The sequence below is a fragment of the Gymnogyps californianus genome, chromosome 21, assembly GCF_018139145.2.
Source record: "Gymnogyps californianus isolate 813 chromosome 21, ASM1813914v2, whole genome shotgun sequence".
Classification (NCBI taxonomy): domain Eukaryota; kingdom Metazoa; phylum Chordata; class Aves; order Accipitriformes; family Cathartidae; genus Gymnogyps; species Gymnogyps californianus.
In genome coordinates, this window is record NC_059491.1 from 2454880 (window position 1) to 2469622 (window position 14743).

Sequence of the window (14743 nt, forward strand, 5' to 3'; positions counted from 1 at the left end):
AAGCAATGTGGCTTTCACTGCCTGGATTGTGATTTCCTTATGGAAGGCCTTTGGGCCTTCTACCATATTGTAGACTTTGGCCGAGTTTACCCAAAGCTCTGTTGCATTGAAGTTGGAGTTGCACTGCCTGACAATGTAGTGGCTTAGCAGAAAGTATTTAGGCTACTACTGGTGCATTGGCAGCTCATTTTATGTTTGTGTTACTTTTTAGTGCCGCTAACATCCTTCAATCAACCATAGCCCAGTGTAGGAATTCTGTCTTGGTTTTAAGGTGGTTCTTATCATTTAGTTAGTCTATTCCATAGTTCAAATTCCATGGTGTATTTTCTCTGTTCCTTAGCTAGATACTCTCTTCTAGTTTATGTTTTTGAGTTCTGCAAGAGGATTTACATAAATGCACTCAGAGCTGAGCCCCCACCTTCATTAAAGTTTGTCATATGTACAAGTCTCTGTATGAGTAAGATCTTGATGAAATGCTCAGCCATGTGGGAATAACTCATTCTAGATGACATATAGAATTTACTGAATTCTAATAAATTTTATCAATATTTGAGAACAGTTTACTTAACGTTGGAGAACTGCATAAGACACAAGAGCAAGTAGTGTTTGTTGGACTTGTTCCCTAATCATTCTGGGTAAAGTGGTTACTTAGGTGAATAAAATACATTCAGAAGGTTTGTTTTATTGTTGAAGTGATTGTTATTAACAAAAAATTAAAAATGGCAATGTCCTTTCTTTTCTAGAAGAGATTTATTAAAGTTGATACTCAAAATGTGTGACTAGTACAAAGGTGTGTGATTGTATCCAGTTATTTCACATGCATTACGTATTTACTCAATGCTATTAATTAATCTTAAGATATAGTCACCACTATTGCAAGTTCTTGGAGATTACATATGTAAAACCTGCGCTCTTCTCTTTCTTAGGCTGGTTGTTTTGAAAGAACTATCAGTATGGAAGATAATGAGATCAGTTATAGTAAGGAAGAAGAGCAAAAATCTCTTCTACCGTTTCTGGAAGAGGAAGAAAAAGAAGACAAAGCTGGTCAGTTCTCTAATGTGGAAGAACACTGGGGAGGTGAAAATGATGAATTGTTTTGATAACTCACAAAAAACTAACATTGATGTGTCTTCTAATTTAGTAGATGGGAACAGTACAGTTCTAGGGTTGAATGATACTCCAGGTAAATGCAATGATTCCAGCAGGTGTTCTCTAGCATTACACTACACAGCAGTAACTAATCCAAATCTGACCCATTATTTCTGTAGCAGTAAATTCTCTACTTTCTACCTCTGTAAGGCATTTTGATTCAGTTATGGATGGTAAAAATCTAATATTTGACTGTATGGACTTGATTCAGTTGCTCATACATTGGCATCTAGTGCCATTTGAAGTGCTCTAGACTCTCTCGTCTGGCTCCAGAATGGCATAGGTCTTCCACAGATTCAACTCTGTGAAGATGTTGGATACCTGAAGACATCTAAACTGGCACCAGATACCTCTTAAGAGGCAGCTGGTTTCTCTAATTGTGTCCAGAAGTATGTTTCAGTATAGTATGTGAGGCAACATATCTGCCATTTTACAGATTATCATGTATGGTGTAGTGCTGAATACTGATCTCTATGTTAAAAAGAGTTCTTAGGCTATTCTTTTCTCACTGTCATTTTCTTGATTGCATAAATACTTAAAAAAAAATTTTCTATCTTACAGTACAGTAGGATAAGGTAATGTAAGATAAACGTATTAGACTGTTGGCCAAAACTTGTCAATACATTAGCCTCCCCCCTGCCTCTCCTCCCTGTTTTTGTTTGGTGTTTTTTTCCATGTACATTGGGTTGTTGGTGACACTTCCATAACGAAGGCAGAGAGCATTTTCCTGGTTTGGTTTGCAGGTGTACAATAGTAGTCCTGTGTGTTTTGCCGTATGAATTTTTTTATATATGCTACGGTAACGCTATAAAATGTCACCTCTGATTCCCCACGTTTTGACTTCACAGCAAGTATACTAGAGCTTTGCATTTTAAAGTTCAAAGTCTCTTTATTGAACTGTTGTTTTAATATCTATTAGAGTACAAGCTTGAAGAAGAGTTGGCTGGTGGTGGCAAGATGGGAAACAAGGATGCTTCTGAAGGAGTTGGAGATAAATCTGATTCTAGCATGTAAATAACTTGTTACCAGTTCTAACTGTAATTTCTGTTATAGTGTTAACTTACCTTTTCAAGAGAAGGTTTGGTTAATTCAACTATGCATTTTTTGTCAAATTAGTCATAGGCAATATAGACCTTTCCACAAAAAATAAATTGGTTACTACTGTTAAAACAATGAGGTGAGTAAGACAAAGACAGACTCTGGACACTTTTTAATCTGAAGCCATTGTAGGTATGTACATATAACACGATTGCACCACATTAATGTGGGCTAATTGGCTCTCCTCAAAGGAGCATTAACTAACCAATTTCCACTTCTTCTAAAACCCAGCCAGCTGTTTGTAATAATATGTAGTCTTGTGTTCGTATCCCTCTGTACTTGTAGAACATCAGGAGCTCTTGGAAAAAGAGAAGTTTGTCTGCTGAAGAATATCAGTGTAGGACTGTAAGTTTTTTAATATATACAGAGTTTTGTACCACTGTGTAAAGTCAATTGGCACAGAATTGGTATGATGATAGATTAGTACTACATTGATTTTACAAGTAGGTGATACAGCAGATTTATTCCTGAAGGAATAAATTTACATGTAACAGAGGTCGTGCATGAAAAGGAATTTAGTAGTTTGAATGTGGCCTTAAGTAGTTGCTGCTCTCTTCACAAAGATCAATGCACAGTTTGGCTTACTTGGACAAGACTGTTAATCTCTGCCTTGGAAAGACTGGGCATAGGGTTATAAGGCATGATGAAAAACTCAAATGATGTTTATTAATATATGTATGTGAGAAGTGGCATAGCACATATGCCTCCTGCCAGTAAAAGTTGACAGTGTTACCATTATCAACAGAGAAACTGAAAATACACCAAAATGATTAAAAAAAACCAAAACAAAAACACCAAACCCAAACCTTCAGACCTCTTCTTGCTATATATTTCAGCAGACCAAAATGGTAAAAGATTAGCTCACCCCACAAACTGATCAGCTGTATATAAGATGTTTTGAACTAGTTTAGAATGTTCCCTTTAAAGTTTTAAACAATTGTTCAGGAAAACTAGAATTTGCAAACCCTAGGTATAATCAAGAGGAGCCACAGGCATTTAAAAACAAAGACGTATACTTAATGCATTAAATGTGAGTATAAATGTTCAACATTAGATATCCAAGTCTAAAAATCTTGGCTTAAGTGCATGTATGTAAACTTCTTGCACAGATTATGTTAATTTTTTTCCGTATTTATACTGGTCGTATTTGTAACAGTTCTGCTAGAATAAAATGGAAAGCAATTAACCCACAAATGCGTAAGTGGATGATGTACGAACTTCACGTAACTTCAATTTCTCATTATGTTTTCATTGTTAATCGTGTGTTTCAATTCAAAGGGAAAGCTTGGAACACTATTTGGGTGACACTAATAATATTCAGGCTATGAAGTATACAGATAGAATTTGCATGTTAACCTTACAGAGGAACCTAAAAGAGCTCAATGACATAGCCAAAGAAAAGGAACTTGTGGTCCAAAAAGCAAGGTAAGTGTTTAAGTGAACATAATCCATCAGCATAAATCACCATCAAATACTGGGATACTGTATCTGTTATAAATATTTGAGTTATAGAATTTTTTCATGAAAGTTACATGATGCAAACACTTATTTAATATAATATATTCAATATATCCCCAAACCTTTGTAAAGAATTAAGAATCAAGGATAAAAATTAATTACATACTTGAAAAAATGAAATACAATAACGAATGTTAAAGAAGAGGCGTTTGGTCTGGGAGAATTAGATGCTAATTCCTTTCAGTGATGTCTGCACAATCCTGCTGGTTCAACAGTCAGTTGGAAACATCGAGGGGAAAATTCATTGTAAACATTTTCTTAACTGTGACGGAAATGGTACATTAGAATCGGTGAAGTTACTCCCATACTTTAAGAGAAGCACCTGCTATGAGTGTTTTGCTATGTTAAGGTCACAAAGATGTTCTTTAGCAGCAAATGCATCTGAAGAAGGCTAATGTAAAAACATGCCGTTTATGCTGTTGTCATTTTTGATAATATCAACTATGGGTGAAGTCAGAATAAACTCGTGTTACATTTTTCTGGATTTTTGGAGAAAATGTTTGAAATTACAAGAGCTTCTGAAGAACCTCATAGTAAGATCTTAAAAGAAAAAGTGGGATGGCGGCGGGGAGTTGGGAGAGTTTCATTGGAAAGAGTAAAGAACTTACAAAATAGAAATAATCTGTTTGTTTCTTGCAGAGACAAACTGAATACCTGTCAACTGCGGATCAAGATGCTAGCAAAGCAGCTGGATTATGTAGGCATTGAAATGGAGAAAGAGGAGGAGGCTGGCAATGTGTAGGTAGAGAGTATTTCTGGATACCAAAGATTACAGGTATCCACTGTGTTTATCTGTGTGTAATTAATGAGATAAACTTTCCTGCTTTCATCTCTTCATATTGTTGAACAGTTGGTAGAATTTTTGAGCATATATATTATAGATGTTAATAGATCAGTGATGAAACCTGTTGCTGTTCTCAGGTTAAGATGTAACTGCATTAGCTTGGAAGGCTATTCTGATACAAGTGTATTGCACTTTCAGCTAGTGAGCAGAGCAATGCATACTCTCCCATGTTGGTGAACAGTAATATTGCAGTCACTTTCCGGCTGACGTATTTTCAGCAATAATTCCTCCTTTTGAAATGAAGAATAATGGTGCATTGGCTTGGGAATCATTGATCTCTGCTTTCTGGTCTAGAGGTAATATTCTGTTAGGTAAATCAGTGTAGAAAGAGGCGGAAACTTAGGAATGGATAGGAAAGAGGCCTATATTTTAAAATATAACAACAACAGGTTATTAAATCAGCCTAGCCCACTACTGTCAATTATGTTTATCATGGTCTCAATCACTTCTATTCAGTATGATGAACCAACACCAATGTGCTATGGCAGTTTTAGAGGTCATAGTTTTGCTTCTGGTAGCTATTACAATCAGGATTTTTATATTTTTTTATATATATATATGTGCCATTTCTTTTTTTGTTTGTTTTATGTTGTGAAATGCATGAATACCTTTCAGGAGTAGTTCTGCATACAGGAGCTGTTCTGAAACACTTTTGCTATAAAGTGGGAGGCAATTTACTGTACTCTTCACATTTGGTTTAAATAGAAAGAAGTGGGTGGCTTGTGTACCAGGAACGAGTGTATTGTGAACAAACTTCGCAGCTGCATTTTATGACCTGTGTTAATCTTCAAGTTAGTGTGTCGATGAATGATAGAATAATAAAGGTAGGTTAAACAAAAATGATGAGTTGAGTGCTAATGAGACTCCTGTTATGGATGCTAGTACTCCCTGTTCAGGATCTCGAAGAGACAGTCTTAGTAACAAAACCCAACAAAGACAGAAAAGCATTGTAGAAGTTTTTATGCTTATAATGGGTCAAATTGTGAAGTCTAGATATGCAGAAAAATAGCAGTTCTCACAATCTATTACATTTAGCAAGTGAATAGTGGAGTAAGAAGACTTGATAAATTTCTGGCTTATGAAGCTCAAAGGCATCGTGTTTTAGCAATAGTGAAAATACTAGCTACCATTAGCATTACTGATGCCCAATACAAAAATTTTGAGGTTAGAGTAGTAACTGCAGGTGGAAGATCCATTTCCAACTTTCATTTCAAGGAAGGGAGTTTGTTGAATATAGTCAGTTCACTGTCAGTTGATTCTGTAGTATACTGTCTACTAGTTTTCCCGGGTGGAGAAGACCAAGGAGAATAAACAACTGTGTGGCAACGCTGCCAGTGTAGGCAAAGTACATGGGAATATTGTAATGCCATTTTGAAAGCAAAATCAGTCTAGGTTCTCTGGGTTCGCCTAAACTTATTTTCATTAATAATACTACTTTTATCAGCTTGAGAAATGAATAGTTGCATTAAGCTACTGGTCAGTGCTTTTGAAATAAATACTGCTCTGTAAATTTCAACCATTGTGTAGTAGTTTAAAGAAAGCTGTGCCTTTGAATGAAGAATGGAGACTTAAGGCTAAATAAGAGTCTGCATAAATTAGTGGAATTCTAATACATAAATCTCAGCCTCAAAGCTGCTATTTATTGTTGCTGATGTTGGGAGGGGGTGTCTTTTTTTTTTTTTTTAACCTTTATTAGTTCAAATTTCTTCCTGATTGTTTCTTTTTAATGTTAACAGTGCAGCCTTGTCCCGCCTTCAGGCAATGCACAGACGACTGTGCACTGAACTGGAGAAAGAGAAGGACTTTGAGTTGAAAATTACTTTGACACTAAAAGAAAACATGTAAGTGAGGGAATGAGAAAACAGTGTGATGGGAGTCAATCTTTATTATGGTCTTCATACGCTGTTTAATGGATTCAAAAGTTAATCACTACAGAAGTTGCTTGTAAATACTGAACTACATAATTTGAGGTCACGTGAGGTTGACTGTAAGGTAAAGGATCTTGAGAACAACTTTTAGCCTGAACAGTTCATTGCTTAGGAAATTGGTTGCTGTGGCTCAGCCCCTGAGTTAGTTTTGCACACATAAATGAAGTTTTGATTTTATTTGGAGTTGTGCATAAGTTGTGGACCTAAACAGGTCTCACTTTAAATGGAAACTAAGCTGGACTAAAGTAAACCTGTCTGTGATACTGGTCTCTGAATGAGCATAAATAATTCTAATTTATGCCTCTTAGTGTTTTTTATAGGGCATAAAGGAAAAGATTGAAACTGAGAATGATGGAGACATTGTAGTGGTACTGTGTATTTTTATGCTAAGCTAATATTGCTGCTTGTAATTGATTTTTCACACATAGTGAATTATTTATTTATGTAAGACAGAATAAAACTGTCTTTTGTGGAAGGCAACAGGCGAGTGTGTTTATATTTTGGCACCAGAGGTACAACTACTAATGCCACTGCATCAAAGGAGGAATACAAGCACGAGTTGCTAGATGTGATTAACCAAGTGGTTAACCAGAATACAGTATGTTCTGCTGCAGTGTTGTGTAATAGCTTTAAAATACTTGACTCGTTTATTGTGTGATTATATTAATCTGTTTATATGTATCCCTATCATATCTAAATTCCTTTAGCAAAGCATAGAAGAATAAAAGCTGTGGCCTGTCCCTGAAATTATTTACTGTTGAAGAAAAGGCTATTTTTCTAATTTTTCTTGGTTTTTATTTTTTCTTCTGGGTAAATGTGAATTTGAGAAACAGAACCTTGAGCTTTTTTTTTTTTTTTTTTACTTTTTTTTGACCGATGTTTTTGATGTCTTTAGAATGAGATATGCTATTAGAAATGAGCCTTAGTCTGAAAGGTACAATACCTGTGTCAGTAACAGAGTATGATTTACAATATAATTTAAAAAAATAAAATAAAACATGGCTAGATTTTTGTTTTCACCATGGAGCCTTACCTACTCAATAGCGTTAGGTAAGTGAAAGAATGTCAGTATTTCAGTGAAAACAGCTCACACTTTGTTTTAAAGGCTTGAGATGTGGCACATAGAAACTGAGCAGGGAAAATATGAAATCCTCCGTGAACAACTTAAAAAAGATCAGGAGGAGCTAGAGATGCAATACCAAGAACGAGCAGAAGTGCGGATATGGAAGGAAAAAATAGCAGCACTGCAAGCAGAAGAAAATCGTCGGTCTAGAGAAAAGTAAGCGCCTATAAGTCAGACTCTGCCTCCTTTCTCAGTATTATTTTTAGCCAATTCACGGTTTCAAGTGTTGAGAAGATTAGCTAATTCAAATACTAGTGGTATTGTGTTTCTTAGCTGGGTGTTGCTTCAGGAATATTTTATGAGGAAATGACATTAAAATAAGAATTGCCCACAGTCTTGCAGTAATGCAAGTAAAGATTTCTGATCTATGAAAATAAACTTGCTAAAGACAAAAACCGTGAATGCTAAGGAAATGAAGTTTATTAGATCAGGCTAACTGCATGTGTCTGCATTGTTGTTGGCTGCCAGGACCTTCTGAACTTTGATCAAGGTTTCCTTAGTCCTGCTGCAACTGTTGGTTTGCCTGTCTTTTGTAGAAAAGAGCAGGAAGCCCAGAAAGAATATGAAGAAAGGCATAAAAAAATACTTGAAGATGCCAAAAGGAACCATGAAAAAGCAGTCTGCTTCCTGAGAAAAAGCATGGCAAGGTTATTGTTCACTCCTTTTTCTGTCATTGTACATTCTCTGGTGTACAATATTTTATCCTTTAGTCTTTGAAAAATAATCATTTTTCTGCTAGGTAGATCTTCTGTTACACTTGGAAACCTTCTGCCACAGTACCAGTGCTGTGAAGCATTCAAATCTTACATGGCACAAAAGGACTAGGAAAGAAGAAAATCCACTTACTGTCCTAGTATGGTCTTCAGATTCCCTGTAGCTGAAGGGACTGTCTTTTTGATGAGATGCAGAGGGGTCTGACTACTTGTAGGCATTCATAACGATTTGAAACATTTTATATATATGTGTGTGTCATTAACTGAAGCAGTTTGAATTAGTATAACTAAAGGTTTGAAACTTGCGCTCTGCCGTTCTATATTCCCTCTGAAATGTGGTAAAAAAGCTTTCTTGCTGTCTGGTAAAATTGGTTGATAGGCTGTTTCTTTGTGCTCCTGTTCTTTTCTGGTTGATGGTATATTAGATGTTCTCTTCATAGGTTTATGTTGATATAATTACTGTGGTGTTGATTTATTTTGCTACTAGAGAAACTGTGAACATTTGTTACTTGTATATTAGGACTTAAATGAAAAAATGATTGAAATAATTGTACTGTTTCTGTGTTGGTTTATTTTTCATTAGATGTGCAAACTTATAGTAATTAAGAAAAACAAACAACCAAATAGATTTTTTTTTTCCCCCCCCCTGAGTAATGCATCAAATATATCGATCTTACTAATTTTTTTCTAGTTTACCATTATATTAGCTGAAATACCATCAGGCTTGATTCATGCCCACATATTTCTAGCTTTTAGAGTTTCTAGGGTTTATTTTTAGCGTGGGTACAAGTGATTGGCTCATATAAAGTTCACTACGTAATTGTTTAGATATTGGTTATATGAGCAACACCTGAATTCTTACTTTATTTTAGCAACTAGACATATGTCATAATGTGGAACACATTCTTCATATTCAAAATTTAAAAAAAAAGTTGTTGAGCAAACTAGTTGAAAGCCTGTTGGCACTTGTAACTTGAGCGGTACCGTATATAGAAGAGTCTTCCAACTGTTCCACTTTACCCACACCCAGTATCATAGTAAACACAGAGGCTTACAGGAAGAATGTTTGGTGACATTGACAATTACTACTTGTCAGGTTAAACATTCTAATACTAAAAGCTTTCCAGGATACGAGCCTGAAAGATTTTACTTTGCTTACAGAATTCGTGAAAAAAATGCAAAGGAAGAAGTGAAAACTCAGGAGCATATGGAGAGAAGGATACAAGCTGTGCTTTCCCTGAAAAACAGCATAACTTCCAATAGGGTACTGCTGCTGTGGCTTAGATGGGGAATGAAGAAATTGACTTGTTAGACTGCTAGGTTTTGATGCAAGTAATTTCAGTTTTCATTGCAGAATTGTTGTGTGATGCTGTCGGATCACCGACCAGATCTCTTGAAACTGGGGAGAATTTATCTATACGAATAATGGTATTAGATTTGTATGGGCAGATTTTGACACTTCTGCTTATGGAGTTTATTCTGTCAACAATCTAGTTGTTCTGGTAGGGTAACTCTCTTGAAAATAATGCACGCTACAAGTAAGTTCTCTGAAAACTCAGCCAGAAGCATTTCCAGTTATTTAGATCCCAATGCAGAAATACTTCATATGGAGAAAATATATGGAAGAAAAACAGTTACTTAAGAATTTAAATAATGTAAATTAAGAATTTCTGAGCTATGCTACTTTGCTCTTCTACTTATGTTCTGTAGAATCCAAGGGAATGACTTTAACTTAATACTGATTTGATTAGAACTGTAGCTTTCACATTGCTTCATGGAGTAGCATTTCAAGGGCAGGCTAGAAGGGTAAAGAAGTAGCCCTGACCTAGTCAGAGCTTTCTGCATCTCAGCACACCATGACTACTGTGTATATTAGAAACAATAAGTTCTACTTCAGAGAAATCTACCACAAATTTATACTTAGATAAGGGGACCAACACTAGAATCTCTGTTTTATATTCTTTAATATGTGAATCAAATATGTAACTGGTTTATATGGCTTCATAGGAAAAACTGCAAACTCTCCAGCTTTGGAACAAAGCAATGGCCTTTGAGGCAAAGAAGCAGGAGATGAAAATGAGGGAAGCTATCCTAGCAGAAGGAGGCAATGTTGCCAAGGAAACTTTTCTCCATAAACAACTGCTAGAGCATGAAAAAGAGAAACAGTAAGTATTCATATCTATACCAAACTCTCAGCTGCGTACTGATGCTCATGCAGGAATATATTGGAGCTCTTAATCAGATTCTGAAAACGTAACATCTATGATGCTGTCTCAAGGGAGTGAACTCATTCTTGTACTCTGTATGTGTGATATTTGTATAGTCTGTTTTAAGCGACTTGAACTTTTAGCTTTGGTGTATTATTCAGAGAACCAAAGTTAGGAGCCTGTGTTCTATGAGTAGTGCAAAGAAGATAAACCCTCCAGGAGGGAAATTCAGTGAACCTAAACTGGATGCCTGAAGTAACTGTACTTCTGCATTTCCTGAACACTGTCCCTATAAAAATTGAATCGCTTTCTTAGGCTTTTAGAGGCAGTCTCTGGAAGATTGCACTGCAGTAAGGTCAGAAGCAAGGTAGTCTCCTTCATGCTTTTTTTGATTGAAATTACTCCTCTGCCTTTGTAGCAAAGTTGATAGGAATGTGCCTGTATCTCATCTGCTCCAGTGCAAAGCTTAATTATTGTTTTTAACCACTTATGAAGATGAGTTTGAGCTAAGATACTAGAGAGTGGCTGAGGTGTGTGTTTCTGCATGCTGGCTCTGCTACAAGGGCAGTAACCTGTAGCAAATGGTAGAGATTTAATAAGTAAAGGTTCGCTAAGTCTTAAGTTTTGATTAAATAAAGCTTCAGTCTTGACAGCTGCATAACACCACTTCTGCTATCCCTAAATATGTTCTAAAAATCATGTTAATAAAATAATCTCGTCAGTTTGTAGAGATCTGCTGGAAATATCCAACTCTACCTAAGTTTAATCCTTTTCACCTTGCTTGCTTTCTCCCTTTCACTGTTTCCCTTTGCAGGCCAAGGGAGATCAGTTTGTTAGTCTTAATGTTAGCTGTGTCATGTTTCTCACAGGAGTTCTTTTCTAATTTCGGCTACCATCCTGCTAATCTGCTGAAGAACTGCTTAGTTATTTCTCCCAGGGCTCTGCCTTTCTCCTTTTCTGTGAAGGGATATTCTGTTTTCTCTGAGTATATTTCAGACTGAATGCGTATTTCTGAATTATCTGCAAAAGAAAATAACTTTAGTCATTAAAACCATTATGTCATTAATTTGTATATCACCTATAAAAAGATTCATAAAGACAAGAACTGATCATAGAACAGATGATGGCTTTATACTTGAGGCAGACAGCACTGGGAGTCAGTATAGCATTCCTATGTCTTTGTAACCATGATTAATTTCTTTGTACCATGATTTTCCAAAAATACATTATAAATACAGTGCTATTTATCTGCTGCAATGGGGCATCATGAGGCTAAATTCAGACATTAAAGTGCTTCAGTAAGCAGTAGCCTGTATTTAAATGAGGTGATATTTTCTTTGCTTCTATTTAGAATCAGTAATTATTTATATGGATTAGTTGAAGAGGTGAAAGTCTATATTAAAAGCCATCATTAGTGTGGGTAATATTTGTTGCAGAAAATTGTGTATTAAACTGCTGGTTTTAAAACTGAGATTAAATTATCTCCTGTCACTTCTGTCACACTACCCAGTGTGTCATGGGATTTGTAGCCGTACATAGCTTTGAATTCCTGTCTTCCAAGTTCAGTACTTATGTCCTTACCTTTAACCATTCTTCTTCCCTTTATTAAATCCACTGGATTTCAGATAGGCAGTTTTCTTTAAATAGCTAACTAGGTTAGGAAAAGTATTTAAAAACTTTGTTTTCAGTAGTGATGACTGTTACGCTTTGTCAACTCCTCAACTTCTGAAACACTGTAATTGAGTATATTTAGTCCGCAAAAATGTATAAATAGCCTCTGAATCGCCTGGTGTCTTGACACAAATTACCACTGCACTCAATTTAAAGACTTGCTATTTAGCTTAAAGGCTCAAAAGAAACTGGACTGTAGTTTAGTATTACTAGCAAAGAATCATGGTTGGTTTAATATTTCTTACAACAAACACTGGATTACAGAGCTTCTAGAGAACAGCAAAAATCAAGAAAAATTGAGATTGTATCTCAAATTTTGCAAGAAAAAGCTTCTATTCACAAGCAGAAAAAACATCAGTCCTGTACTAAGGCAATTAAGGGTGGTGGTAAACTTGAGGATTCTTTACTGTGGAGAATGAAAACATGGCAATATATTGAGAAGACCTGCAAACATTCAGCTGGAGCAATGTCACAGGTAAACAAAGGCATAAGAATTAACTGTCTTAAGATTTATTTTTTGTCCAGGGTGCAGGGCAGTGAATTCATTTGCCTGGGAATAGCACAGGCTACAGGCAAATACCAGACAGTACAGAACAAGAGGGGAGTAATTTCTCCATTAGATCTCTTAATGACTGTTAGTCTCCCTTTTCTTGATTGTTGATGCTTGTATGAATAAAGACATTGTGCTGTTTGGTGCGGGGTTGGTTTTTTTTATGGGCATTTGTAAGAAGTGGTGAATTTTCAAACACATGAATCGCAACAGGCATCAAAACCCATGCAAAGTACCCTCGCTTCCTGTTTATTACCTTCATCCCTGAGTAAGGATTCAGATCAGTTTGTCAGCACAAGAGAAATGTTTCCACTGTATTAGAAAGGAGACAGTGGTTCTCTCTAGACATAAGCTTCCTGGATTTTTTTTTATCTGTGCAGTATTCCAGGGAGTACTGGCCTGGAAAATGGAGGTGGAGTGAATTGAATTCCCTGATGAAACTAGTGGCTTCATGCAATCTTTAGGTATTTAAAAGAAAAGGGGGGGGGAGAGGTGTTGGTAGAAATAGTCATACTACAACAAAGTCCCTGGTTATCATGTGATACACAAAACATTCAAAAACTACAGTCAGTATTCTCATGCCTGAGGACTCGTTTCTAGCTTCCTATAGTATACAATTAATGTCATATAGGTGCTTTTAACGTAAGATTTTTGTCTGTATTCAGTGTCTTAAGAAGGGATTGACCTAAATTGTCATTGTTGGCCTCTGAGCTTTACAGACCTGTCACTTTTGTCTTAAAAGGTCTCCTCAGAAACTGTTAACTGTTGAAGTAACTGTCCTCTGGTAATTTTTAACTATATCTTCAAAACTTGTGTTCTTTCACAAAAGTCGTGGTGCTCTCCATCAGCTTGTTCCTCAGCTGGTGAGAGAACTGCTTCTGTAGGAGAGATTTCTGAAAAAATACCCCATGATGTACTCTGTGAAAGTGGTGAAGATGAGAAAGAGAGGGATGAGACCCTAGTAGAACCGGAGTTCCCGGGACTTTGGAGTCAGGAATGTGACTTGCACAAGGTAAATGTTGTGATATCTCTTATTAGAAAAGAAAAAAAAATGAGGATGAACTCCTTTTGTAATTGACTCATTGTGAAGTTAGTCTTTACAGAATTTTGATAGTATCCATAAAAGTATCTTAATGGATTAGAAAAGTTTCATTTGCCTCTCTAGTAGTTGTAGATATCTGAAGTAATAACACTGGCAAGTGCTGGTTTAGGAACCTTGCTTAAAAACAGTAATTACCTATTTTGCAGTTAAAATGCAGACTTTATTACATAGATTTAGATTCAGATGTGAGAATATCATCAGAGTAATTGCTGTTTTACACTATTCTTGCAGTGTTTGTTCTCTTAAAGAGAAAAAAATACTTCAGTTTTAGTTCAGAGATATGTGAAGACATACATCACATCATGTTCACTTTTTTGAGTTTAAAAAAAACTAAACATGACTTTCTGTTGAGTTGGCAACAGAGATTGCTTTATGTGGAAACAACTTTTTTCATACCGTACTAGGCAAAGAAAAGCATATCTTCTAGCAAAGTAACAGTATTCTATACGCTGAACAGAAGTAAATAATACACTCTTATAGAGTGGAATCGTGTAGTTAAAATCTTAAATGTTATTCCAAGGCATACTTGCATATATTGCTTTTTTGAGATGTAGAAGACCTTTAAGAGCAGACTTTATAATCAATCAAAAAGAAATAATGTCAGTACATATTCATATACTTGCATGAAAGAAGCACTGGACCATAACTGAAATATTCCAGTGAAGTTACTGATTTTTTTTCTGAATGACTATTTGTTTAAGAAGTGGAGGGGAAAAAACTCGTTAAGTGCAGACGAGCTAATACTGCCATTAAAAACACTATGTCATGGTGTGGGATGATGATAAGCTAGAGAACAGACAGCTGAGAATAAATTAAATTCTTCATATAGAAGTTGGGAGG

General features: G+C 35.8%; 1 protein-coding gene across 1 annotated transcript in view; it reads left to right on the plus strand.

The window, feature by feature from the left end:
* CFAP74 (cilia and flagella associated protein 74) overlaps positions 1 to 14743 on the plus strand; it is a gene marked incomplete at its 5' end in the record, with an annotated part of 47451 nt that continues 32708 nt past the window's right edge. Inside the window, 12 exons of the mRNA XM_050909419.1 lie at positions 1 to 69; positions 927 to 1077; positions 2069 to 2159; positions 3526 to 3672; positions 4405 to 4503; positions 6346 to 6450; positions 7643 to 7816; positions 8197 to 8307; positions 9535 to 9637; positions 10381 to 10538; positions 12516 to 12726; positions 13631 to 13813. Of these exons, the coding sequence (XP_050765376.1) occupies positions 1 to 69; positions 927 to 1077; positions 2069 to 2159; positions 3526 to 3672; positions 4405 to 4503; positions 6346 to 6450; positions 7643 to 7816; positions 8197 to 8307; positions 9535 to 9637; positions 10381 to 10538; positions 12516 to 12726; positions 13631 to 13813 (1602 nt within the window). The remainder of the gene's footprint in view (positions 70 to 926; positions 1078 to 2068; positions 2160 to 3525; positions 3673 to 4404; positions 4504 to 6345; positions 6451 to 7642; positions 7817 to 8196; positions 8308 to 9534; positions 9638 to 10380; positions 10539 to 12515; positions 12727 to 13630; positions 13814 to 14743) is intronic.